The sequence below is a fragment of the Mastacembelus armatus genome, chromosome 8 (assembly GCF_900324485.2).
Source record: "Mastacembelus armatus chromosome 8, fMasArm1.2, whole genome shotgun sequence".
NCBI classification, from domain to species: Eukaryota; Metazoa; Chordata; class Actinopteri; order Synbranchiformes; family Mastacembelidae; genus Mastacembelus; species Mastacembelus armatus.
This window is the reverse complement of record NC_046640.1, coordinates 2,136,321-2,148,661: the sequence shown is the minus strand read 5'-3', so window position 1 is coordinate 2,148,661 and position 12,341 is coordinate 2,136,321. Positions and strand designations below refer to the sequence as shown.

At 39.1% G+C, this 12,341-nt stretch overlaps 1 protein-coding gene across 8 annotated transcripts in view; it reads left to right on the top strand.

The window, feature by feature from the left end:
* rbfox1 (RNA binding fox-1 homolog 1) overlaps nt 1-12,341 on the top strand; it is a 154,424-nt gene that overhangs the window by 64,763 nt on the left and 77,320 nt on the right. For all 8 annotated transcript variants that reach the window (XR_003296687.1, XR_003296686.1, XR_003296685.1 and 5 more), the window contains exon 8: nt 3,960-4,092. Coding sequence is in view for 5 of the 8 variants with exons in the window: in XM_026324789.2 (XP_026180574.1) it covers nt 3,960-4,092 (133 nt within the window). In the remaining 3 variants the exon portion in view is untranslated. The remainder of the gene's footprint in view (nt 1-3,959; nt 4,093-12,341) is intronic.

Sequence of the window (12,341 nt, the reverse complement as noted above, 5' to 3'; positions counted from 1 at the left end):
TACTAAAAATTAACTAATGAAAATAAGAAATAGCTTTTGAATTATAGTTCAACTGAAGAATTTGGAAAAAGAAACTAATGAAACTGGCCTGGACAAAATATTTTGTTGCACATCTTATTGAGGCAATCACTGCAAACAATTGATTTCTGTAGCTCTCAATGAGACTTCCTCACCTGTCGCCAGGTATTTTGGCCCACTCGTCTTTAGCAAACTGTCCACCTATTTCAGGTTTGAAGGGTGCCTTCTCCAGACTGCATTTTTCAGGTCTTTCCACAGATGTTCAACAGGATTTAGATCAGGGCTCATAGAAGGCCACTCAATAGTCCAGTGTTTTCTTCTTAGCCATTCTTGGGTGTTTTTAGCTGTGTGTTTTGGGTCCTTATCCTGTTGGAGGACCCATGACCAAGCTTTCTGATACTGGGCAGCAGATTTTGCTCCAGAATGTCTTGATAGTCTTGAGATTTCATTGTAACCTGCACAGATTCAATACACCCTGTGCCAGATGCAGCAAAGCAGCCCCACAACATACTGTGGGTACGGAAAGTATTCAGACCCCTTTAAATTTTTCACTCTTTGTGAAGACCTGGCCGTCCAGCCAAACTAAGCAATCATGGGAGAAGAGCCTTGGTGAGAGAGGTAAAGAAGAACCCAAAGATCACTGTGGCTGAGCTCCAGAGATGCAGTAGGGAGATGGGAGAAAATTCCACAAAGTCAATTATCACTGCAGCCCTCCACCAGTCGGGGCTTTATGGCAGAGGGGCCCGACGGAAGCCTCTCCTCAGTGCAAGACACATGAAAGCCCGCATAGAGTTTGCCAAAAAACACATGAAGGACTCCCAGACTATGAGAAATAAGATTCTCTGGTCTGATGAGACCAAGATTGAACTTTTTGGCATTAATTCTAAGCGGTATGTGTGGAGAAAACCAGGCACTGCTCATCACTGTCCAATACAATCCCTAAAGTGAAACATGGTGGTGGGAGCATCATGTTGTGGGGGTGTTTTTCAGCTGCAGGGACAGGACGACTGGTTGAAATTGAAGGAAAGATGAATGTGACCAAGTACAGAGATATCCTGGAAGAAAACCTCTTCCAGAGTGCTCAGGACCTCAGACTGGGCCAAAGGTTCATCTTTCAACAGGACAATGACCCTAAGCACACAGCTAAAATAACAAAGGAGTGGCTTCGGAACAACTCTGTGACTGTTCTTGACTGGCCCAGCCAGAGCCCTGACCTAAACCCAATTGAGCATCTCTGGAGAGACCTGAAAATGGCTGTCCACCAACGTTCACCATCCAACCTGACAGAACTGGAGAGGATCTGCAAGGAAGAATGGCAGAGGATCCCCAAATCCAGGTGTGAAAAACTTGTTGCATCATTCCCAAGAAGACTCATGGCTGTACTAGCTCAAAAGGGTGGTTCTACTCAATACTGAGCACAGGGTCTGAATACTTATGACCATGTGATATTTCAGTTTTTCTTTTTTAATAAATTTGCAAAAAATTCTACATTTCTGTTTTTTTTCTGTCAAGATGGGGTGCTGAGTGTATATTGATGAGAAATAAAATGAACTTTTTTGATTTTGGCAAATGGCTGCAATGACACAAAGAGTGAAAAATTTAAAGGGGTCTGAATTCCTTGACCTTGGAGTTCACCTCTAATCTCTTGGAAGTTGTTCTGGGCTCTTTGGTTACCATTCATATTATCCATCTCTTCAATTTGTCATCAAGTTACCTCTTGCGGCCACATCCAGGTGGTTGGCTACAGTCCTGTGGACCTTAAACTTCTGAATATAATGTGCAGCTGTTGTCACAGGAACATCAAGTTGCTGGGAGATGGTCTTATAGCCTTTACCTTTAACATGCTTGTCTATAATTGTGTTTCTAATCTCCTGAGACAACTATCTCCTTAGCTTTCTGTGGTCCATGTTCAGTGTGGTACACACCCTGATACCAAACAGCACAGTGACTACTTTTCACCCTTAAAATAGGCAGATTGACTGATTACAAGTTTGAAGACACCTGTGATGCTAATTACAGGACACACTTTTATTTAACATGTCCCTATGGTCAAATAATTTTCGATCTTTGCTAGGGTTACCATCATTTTTGTCCAGGCCAGTTTCATTAGTTTGTTTTTTTAAATGCTTCTCCTGAGCCACAATTCAAATGTAATTTTCAAAAGTGATTTTCATTAGTTAATTTTCAGTAAATTTTTATTTATTATTTTTGTCAGTTTCAGGTTATTTTGGTGACCATTGTGGGTTTTTCTTTCTTTAAAGGAAAGGTGCCAACAATTTTGTCCATGTGTGTACATTTGTTTAAAGGCTCACCAATCTAGCAAGAATTTTATCTTTCATGCTTGAACAGTATGAAATGTGCTGTTGATGCTGCAATAACATGGTTTCACTTTGTCATTATGTGTTCCTAAGTGTCCACAGATGGAAAAATTATATCCATTTAAAATTAAATCTAGAACACAAGTAAGGAAGGGAATTGGTCTGAATACTCTTTGCTGCCATTCTATATGCATATACTCATGGTGTATGTAGTCATGTCATCATTTAGATTTGAGACCAGTAACACTGTAATATAAAAATGAACAGTTAATCATTAAAGTTCCAAAGCACTCAAGAACCTTTTAGGCAGTTAAGGAGACCTCAGTCTTATTCAAATTCATGTGCTGCCATCTTCAGTAAGTGCATTTTGGCCAAAGGAGAGCTGCTAATCCTTAGGCTATAGGCACTATAGGAACCAAAACAGTTCTAAGGACTATCCTACTTGAGAACTACAGACCATAAGGGCTTTTTTTCATTGCATTTTCATTTGCATTCATACTGCCAGTAGAAATTAATGTAAGCCAGCTGATGATTTCTATAGCAACATTACATCTGCATGACATTCTGATTCAACACTAGTGCAAATTTTCTTTTCATCAATCAAGATATTTCTGAATTTTCTGTCACATAGGCAACCTGGACTTTGGCATCGGTCCATTTGTGTGTTTTTTTCATGTCAAAAGTTGTTTACACAGATGGTGTTTGCCAATGTTGCACTGGCTTAAGTTAGTGTTGACAAATGAATGTAAACTCATGCTATTGCACTGTAAAAGTACCCACTCCGAAGTAGGAGTTAAAAAAATCCCTGATAACAGCGTTGTACAAATGATTATAGTTATCAGTGTTTCGGGTGCAGACGCACAAAAGGGGGAACTTCCCCCAAAGGTTCAATAAACTATGAAAAAGTTCCTGTGCTCCAAAAGTGAATTATATGTTCTAATATCACTAATGTGTTTACAGCATTGCTCAATATTCTTAAGTCTTATGGAGCCCTAAATTGTCTCTCTGTACATACCAAGCATTCATTTTCATTTAGATCATATTAACAGGAGAGTGGAGTAATGTTGGGAAGAATCATCATTGTGACTTTAGGGTCACCAGGCCACTGTGCTCTAAAATCAAGGTGACAAAAGATGAAAAGGAACAATTACGATCCTCATTCTTCTCCCTGTCCCTCTTTGAGAAACTCTTATCCTTTGGCTCACACCATCCATTTTTCATCAGGTCAACGAATAATTCACTGTTTCTATTTGCATTTTATTAGATCTCCTTTTGAAGAGATGTATAATTAGACCTGGAAATGGAACCTTGATCTTCTCAGAAGCTCTCAAATTAAGCTTTCTCTCAGTTTGCCCCATTAAGATTAATGATAAGTTAATAACAATATCAGTGCAATAGCTCCACTCTAGTGCCTTTCTCTTTCATTATTTTCATCATACTTTTTCTTCACAGCACATTTTTCACACAACTTGTACTGGGAGAAGACCTCAAACATTCTCGCCAGGATTGAAATGCTATGTCAATTACTCGTGTACAGTTCTTTGTACTATACATTGCAACAAACAGTACACTAGAGAAATTGTATGTTATAGTGTATATCATTTTCTCGTCTCTTGTCTCCAGTACCAGGGTTTCCCTACCCAGCACCCAGTGCAGCAGCAGCTTACAGAGGAGCCCACCTACGTGGTCGAGGACGGACTGTATACAACACATTTAGGGCAGCTCCTCCACCTCCACACTTCCCAGCTTACGGGGGGTAAGCATCCTTTTTCACTTTTGTCCTATTGTGATTTCTTGGTTTTTTTGGTATCTCCTCTTTTCCCTTATCCAATGGCAAATCCTCAACCACTGTACTCAGGAGTCAGCAAAGCATGCATGCCAGCCTTGCTTCACAGTGATAATGCAGTCCCCTACGTCCACTGCATGCTGAAGCAACCAACAGACATGCTCAAAGACATGTGCCTTTGCACGGATTTATGGGAAATGACTGTCAATTTGGCTTTACTCTGGGGTGTCATTAAGTGAGGCTATGTTAATGTAGGAAGGGGAGGTCCTCCACTTTATGTCCACTTTTGGAATTTATGCAGTTGCCAAAAAAAAAAAAAAAAAAAAAAACCCAAACATCTTCCAAGCCTGGCAGCAGCATAGCTGACAATCAATGGCTGAATGTTCTGGAGATAAGCCAATGAGAGTTCTGCTTTGCAGCCATAGTTCTCACAGATTATTTCTCTTTATGACTGCAAGCAAATGTGCATTAAAGAGGTTAGTCGGGATTTAGGACACTGCAATTTAATGTGCATTTCAATCCACTATCCATTGTAAATATTAGGAGTTGAGTCCATCTATATAAACAGTTGGTGGTGCTAATTCTTGAGTCGGGTGACAGTAAACCACCAGAAGAGGACACAAAATGATTAAAATAGTACCAGTGATGATAATCCTTCTCAAAAATATGTCAAATGGCATTTTGATTTAAAAAAAGCCAAACAATATGGGACAAAATATGGGACAAAATGTAACACTGTGTATTTTGTAGGATGAAAACATGAATTAATCCTACATTGAAGTTATCAAATAAAAACTACTTAAATAATTGTGAGGACAGTTACAGATAAAGGAAGATAAAAAATACTGAAGGAGCATTACATGTTACATAGTCAGTTAAATGTGAATTCTGTGTAATATGCGTTTTTATAGTACTTCATGAATAAATACTTGAATGAACAGCACTTCTGCCAAGTCTACAATTTGAATATTACTAGCAACAGAGGCACCATCACATAGGATGAGGAAAAATAAAGATAGGGCGAACACTGAACATGGGCTGGGCGAAGAGATATGTGCTACAGATTGTACTTTCATTAATGCTGCTGCACCATTTAATTGCCCCAGCAGCATTCAGATGCTGAATTATTAATTTGGACTGTGATGTATTTTTATTAAAACTGTCTGTCTTGAGTGGTGACTAGCTTACTCCAAATAAATCTGGTGATACACACAGGAAACTGAGTTTGTTTTGTGTATGTGTCTTCATTAAAGGTTCCTTTGTGTTGTCAGGGGCCCTGACCAAACAGCCTGTAGTATCAATAAGCCAATATGCACATGTAGCTGTGCCACAGTACTGCAGAATAAACTTTAATGAAACAGCTCTCTGGGCCACCTTGACATTTGAGATGTTATTGATTAGCGTAGACAGGGCCAGATCTAGGCATGGGCAGGGGTGGGCTTAGCCCAACCAAAAGTCAGTCTTGCCCATCCAATTAGAATTTGGTGAAGAACAGAATTTATCTATGAGTTTTTACGATTTGTACGATCAGGTGATCTAAGGTGGGCTACGTGTTAAGAAGTTTGAGGGATGACTGTAGACTGCCCCAACCAATCAAAAAATAACACCAGAAGAATACAGTATTTTATTGGCTGAAAGCTGATATACTCTCCACACTCGCAACTCAGTGCGGAAAAGTAGATTCAGTTTCTGACAGGAACAAGAACACGAGCGATAACAAACAGTTTTTGTGTGCAATGCAAACATTTTTGGTGCCTATAAGGACTGTTAGTGGCTCCGGCAATCAAGATGCTGCTATTGTTGTTTCACAAACTCCATCTTCCCCACCTACCCCTTCAGAAATAAAGCCTCCCTCCACCTCAGCCACCCAAATTCACGCCACCAGTGGCAGAAAAATACTGGACTTAAATTTAAACGCACTGTCCCAGCCATTATTAAATAGCTACCCCAAACGTACATTTGGGTCCATATCGTGGTCATTTAATGTTGGGTGGTACCATTCGCGTCCATGGCTTGAATACAGCGTTTTTTTTTTTAAAGAACTATAATGAACGCATATATGGAAACATTTTCTTCAATGAAATTTTTGATTTTATAATAAAATAAATTATTAACCCTCTGGATTCTAAGGGAGTTTTGGGGCACTGGACAAGTTTTGACATGCCCTGACATCTGTGCTTTTTTCAGTTGCTTTTAAACATATTAAACCTCAACGGTTGACGAACTCATCGGCGCGTTTTGTGGCATCTTCTCCTGATAACACCGAGACAAACTTAAATTACTCCATCTGTTATGCTATCTGGTGGTGTCGGTGTGATGAAGGAGAGGTAGGACCCACGTGTGGAACACAAAAGGCTTTTATTACCTGGATCTCCAGGCTCAGACACAGGACACGGATTATCTCCGCCACTCGACGGACAGGCAGGGAAACAAAACCTAACACACTCCTCGAACAAAGGTAATCCACCTATCGTTAGCATCAGCAATGCTACACACTATAATGCTCCGGCCGGGAACAAAGGAACAGGCGAGGACATATATACAGAACTCAGGGCACAGGTGAACGTAATCTAGCTAATGAGCAACAAAACACAAAGCTACCTGGAACTAACACAAACAGAACGGGAACACCGGAAACTAACCAAATATAAGTGACAACATGAAACAGAGATCTCGGGGCCTAACACCATCAATGTTGATCGTAAAGATAAAAGCAATATATCATTCGAATCCTTAAAGGGTCTAGTTTTAGTTGTATACACTCATAAGGCAAGGAAAGCTTATTTATATAGCACAATTCATACACAGAGTAATTCAAAGTGCTTTACAGAAATAAAAGACAAGTTAAAAGTACAAAATAAAATCAAAATAAGAAACAGCAAATAGTGGGAGATGAACTTGAAATAAAATTAAAGAAGACTGAGTATAGATAAATAACTTTGGATAAAATACTGTCTGTTGTCATATGTTATATGCCATGCTTAAAAGAAAGGTTTTAATAATATAACAAAACGTTGTGCTTTTGTTAAAGAAAGCAGAAAGGGTGCGTTCTCTGTCTTCTCTGTCTGTCATCTCTCTTCACAGACACGTAAATAAAATAACCAGAATCTCGCCCCAGAGAAATGACATAAAACGTCAAACTTCATCATAGAATTTACTCACTTTTTCTGCACGTTTGGAAGATGGCATATTATGCGGGTGAAGAAGTGTTTTGTATGTTCCAGACAGAGATAAATAGTTTACTTTCTCCTCAGAAGAAAAACACGACTCAAATGACGAACATTTGGATCCACATTGTATTGTATTGTATTGCACTAATCCCCTCTCAGCCACATTGACTGAAAGGCTCATTATGCGGTTCTTTGCACGGGTCTTTGTGTGCATCTTTGTCTTCTCAGGTAAATCACATGACTATTCATGCTCAGACACACCTTCCTGCATGTGCCCTTTCTAAACAAAAAGTGTCTTAGAAAATTTAAATGAGTATTGTTTTCTGTGAATGAGTGAACAAGATGACTTTCACATCATTGTGAAGCAAAAAGTCTTGTGAACCAATGATCTGTATGTGTTTTATGGCCTTATTTCAGTTTTTCACTAACTATGCATAAACGCTGTTCTCTCAAAACAAATAAACTTAATAAACACTATAAACTTCCTGCTCACATATTATTATACCCTCAGACCCCAGAGGGTTAATGGATAAAGTCTAATAACACTGTAATCAGCACAAACTGGGCTACAATGATATGTGAGCAGCAAGTTTATACATGATTGCGTTTTTGAGAAAACAGTGTTTATACATGGTTAGTGAAAAACTAAAAATTTTAAGTCACTGAAATAAGGCCATAAAACACACACAGAACATTGGTTCACAAGACTTTTGAGAACTGGATCTTGTAGCCTAGAGTGTTTGCTTCAACGTGATGTCAAAATCATCATGTTCAGAAAACAGTACACTAATTTAAATTTTCTAAGACACTTTTTTTTGTAGAAAAGACATATGCAAGAAGGTGTGCCTGATCATTAATAATCGTGATTTTCTCAAGAAAACAAAGACTCACATAATGAGCTTCATAATGAGCCTTTCAGTCAAGAATGTGGCTGAGAGGGAATTACTGCAATGCAATGCAGATGCAAACGTTTGTGTCTTCACAGACACATAAATAAGAAAACCTGAATCTTAGTGAATGCTTGCCTCAAAGACATGAGCGCGTTTGTATGATGGCATGCTACACGGGTGAAGAAGCATTTTGGATTGTTCCAGACAGCGACGAAGAGTTTATTTTGTCCTCAGAGGAAGAACGCTACTCAGATGACAGAGACCCTGTCTGATTTCTTAATTTTACAAAAGCACAGCATTTTGTTGTTATTATGAGTGTATATAAATAAAACTAGACCCTTTACAAATTCAAATGATATATGGCTCTTATCTGCACAATCAAAACTGACAGAGTAATTTAAGTTTGTTTCGGCATTGTCAGAAGATGCCACAAAACGTGCCAGTGTGTTCGTCGACCCCTAAGGGTTAAACATTACAGGATCTTCTCACAACTAAATAAAAGTGCTGTGTGCCTTGAAAAAGGTATAAAATGAGTTCCTGTATATAACTAACATAGTAAAGTTATACTAACGAAAATGTTCTTTTCCTCAATAAAATTTTTTATTTTATAATAAAAGAAATTAATAAATTTTACAGGATCTTCTCATAACAAAATAACTAACAACAAATTAAGTGCTCTCTGCTTTTTTTCATTCAGAAAAGAACTTCCACACCAATTACATGTTTACATGACTGTGAGTGTGCACGTGATGTCATTGCTTGTGCCGCTGGCAATAGGATCGGCTCAAAGTTGGCAAGACGTGAGACTGACTGGCCGGTCACCGATCCAGGCTGATCATACAAAAAATTCTGATCACTGACCGATCTCTAATTTTCTTCCATTCCATCAAATTCCATTAAAACAACTCTTTACCACCAGTCCTTACTTCATACTCTCATCCAGTACCTCTGTGTTTGTCGCTGTGGCATAATGTTGGTGAATGAAAATACTGAATATGCCTGTTGTTGGAGAAGATGCCATCGTCTATGTGCACATATTGCATGACAAGTAAATAAGCCTAACTGCACTTGAAGCCTCCGTAAAATTAAAAATGAAACTCCCAGAACAGTATATGGCACCATAACGAACTGTATGATGATAGCCAATGCCAACGTGAAATTACAGAGGGGAAAACGTCTGATGCCGGGACGTAGGCCAACAGACATGTCATTAAGTGGTCTACATGCTATAACATGTAAAACAGGTACATGAAAGAAATATTCCAAAAGCAACTCATGTAAGCACCTTAATCAGAATATTGTCTTACTTGGAATATGGTCAATAGTCGACCTATTGCTGTCCATGAACATATTTTAAAACTGCATCACAGTGCATTGCCTTTTAGCAGAAACTAGTGCACATGCTAGGGATCACATGCTAGTGCACACTAGTGGAATTTTTATGTAATGGCTTTATTTACACACTAGAAACTACAATAAAATGCCAGGCAATAAATTTAGTGCACTATAAGTGCACTATATAGTAAATAAAGAGACAAAATGTGATATAAAGTGTTTTTTTTATTATTTTGGCCAATTTGGATCTACACAAAGTCCACATGTGGTGGAAATCACCAGAATTTCCACACGTGACCAGAGTCCATTAACTGTTTTTATGGTAACTTCTATTATAAGAAAGGTCTGGTACACTTACCAGGCAAACAGTCATGCGCAGTGTTTGATTGGTAACCTGTGAGTACAGTGATGTATACTGTCATTGGAGAGGACTTAAAACCAGACAAGGATAGATCCAAAATCTTTTGTAGGTGTTTAACTTTTAATGCAGACATGGAAAAAATGTCAGGAGAAGAAAGTTATCTAGTTTTATCAAAAGCCAAATGCAGTTTTTCACAGTTAATGCTTGTTATGAAGTGGCTGTGGCCAATAGCAGCTAAATTAAAACTATAGCAGGTTGCACGACTGCTGTTGCTACATTGAAGTGTAAGTTCCCTGGAAGAAGGTGTCAGACAGGCTCACATGAATGGAAAAAAAAAAACCTTCAGATCTATTAAAATTCCAAATGATACTGGACTTGTTGGAACAAATGGGTGTTTGTAACACCACAGGAAGAAACCTCCAGCAGAACTGGGCTCAGTTTTGGTGACCATCTGCCTTGACCGGTTGGGGTGAGTGGAAAGAGGAGAGAGAAATTAGTGACATTCAATGATGGCATACACATGTGAGAGGGGAGGAAAGGGGAGGAGAGGAGGGGAAGATTGAAAGACAAGCTGAGAGGGAAGGAGGGAAGAGGAGAGAGTCCCCAGGCACTCTAGGCATATAGCAGCATAACTAAGCGATGGTTCAGGGTCATCTTTAAAAGTAGAAAGTTACTGGTCATCCAGGCCTTTATGTCCTTTAGACATGCTTGAAATCTGGCTAACTGTTTGTGTGACTACGGTTCATAGATAGATAGCTTGAGTGTCATCTATTCAAATGAGAATATAGGGTTTTAGAATATAGTCTTATTAGGGAAACACAGGTTAGGGTAGGGGAGCTCAGTGCACCAATGGTCCTCAGGCAGTCTAGGCCTATAGCAGCATAACTAAGGGATGGTTCAGGGTTACCTGAAGCCAGCCCTAACTGTATGCTTTGTCAAAAAGGAAGGTTTTAAGTGAAGTGTGTAAAGAGAGTGTCTGTCTCATGAACCCAGGCTGGGAGCTGGTTCCACAAGAGAGGAGCTTGATAGCTAAAGGCTCTGCCTCCAATTCTGCTTTTGGAAACCCTGGGAACCACAAGTAGACCTGCACTCTGAGAGCGAAGTGGTCTATTGGGATAATATGGTACTATGAGGTCTTTAATGTATGAAGGTGCTTGATCATGAAGGGATTTGTATGTGAGAAGAAGGATTTTAAATTCTATTCTATATTTTACAGGGAGCCAATGAAGAGAAGCTAATATAGGAGAAATATGATCTCTCTTGCTAGTTCCTGTCAGGACTCTGGCTGCAGCATTCTGGATTAACTGGAGGCTTTTTATGGAGATACTGGGACATCCAGATAGTAATGAGTTACAGTAATCTAGCCTTGAGGTAACAAATGCATGGACTAGTTTTTCTGCATCATTTTGAGACAGGATGTTCCTAATTTTGGCAATGTTGCGCAGGTGAAAGAAGGCAGTTCTAGAGATTTGTTTTATGTGTGAGTTAAAGGACATGTCCTGATCAAAAATAACTCCAAGGTTTTTCACAGTAGTGCTGGAGGCCAGGGCTATGCCATCTAAAGTAGCTATAATTTTAGAAAAGTTATTTCTGAGGTTTTTAGGCCCAAATACAATAACTCTGAATTTAAAAGTAGAAAGTTACTGGTCATCCAGGCCTTTATGTCAGTTAGACATGCTTGAAGTCTGGTTAACTGGTTTCTGTTAACAGGTTTCATAGATATATACAGCTGAGTGTCATCTGCATAGCAGTGGTAATTAATAGAGTGCTTCCGAATGACATAGCCTAAAGGAAGCATGTACAGGGTGAACAGAATCGGTCCTAGCACAGAGCCTTGTGGAACTCCATAACTAACTTTTGTTCGTGTGGAAGGTTCATCATGGACATGAACAAACTAGAATCTGTCCGATAAATGGGACTGGAAACATTTTAATGCTGTTCTTCTGATACCAGTCACATGCTCCAGTCTCTGTAATAAGATGTTGTGGTCAATAGTGTCGAATGCAGCACTAAGGTCTAGGAGGACAAGTATAGAAACAAGTCCATTATCTGAGACTAAGAGAAGATCGTTGGTGACTTTTAACAGTGCTGTTTCTGTACTATAATGTGCTCTAAATCCTGATTGAAAATCTTCAAATAATCATCTTCATAGCAATAGTAATTAATAGCGTGCTTCCTAATAACATTGCCTAAGGGAAGCATGTGAAGAGAATCTGTCCTAGCACAGAACCTTGTGGAACTCCATAACTACCTTTGCATGGAAGGTTCATCATGAACATGAACAAATTGGAATCTGTCTGATAAATAAGACTGGAACCACTTTAATGCTGTTCTTTTAATCCCAATCACATATACCAATCTCTGTAATAAGATGCTGTGATCGATAGTGTCAAATGCATCACTAAGGTCTAGTACAGAAATGAGCCCATTATCTGAGGCTAAGAGAAGACCATTGGTGACTTT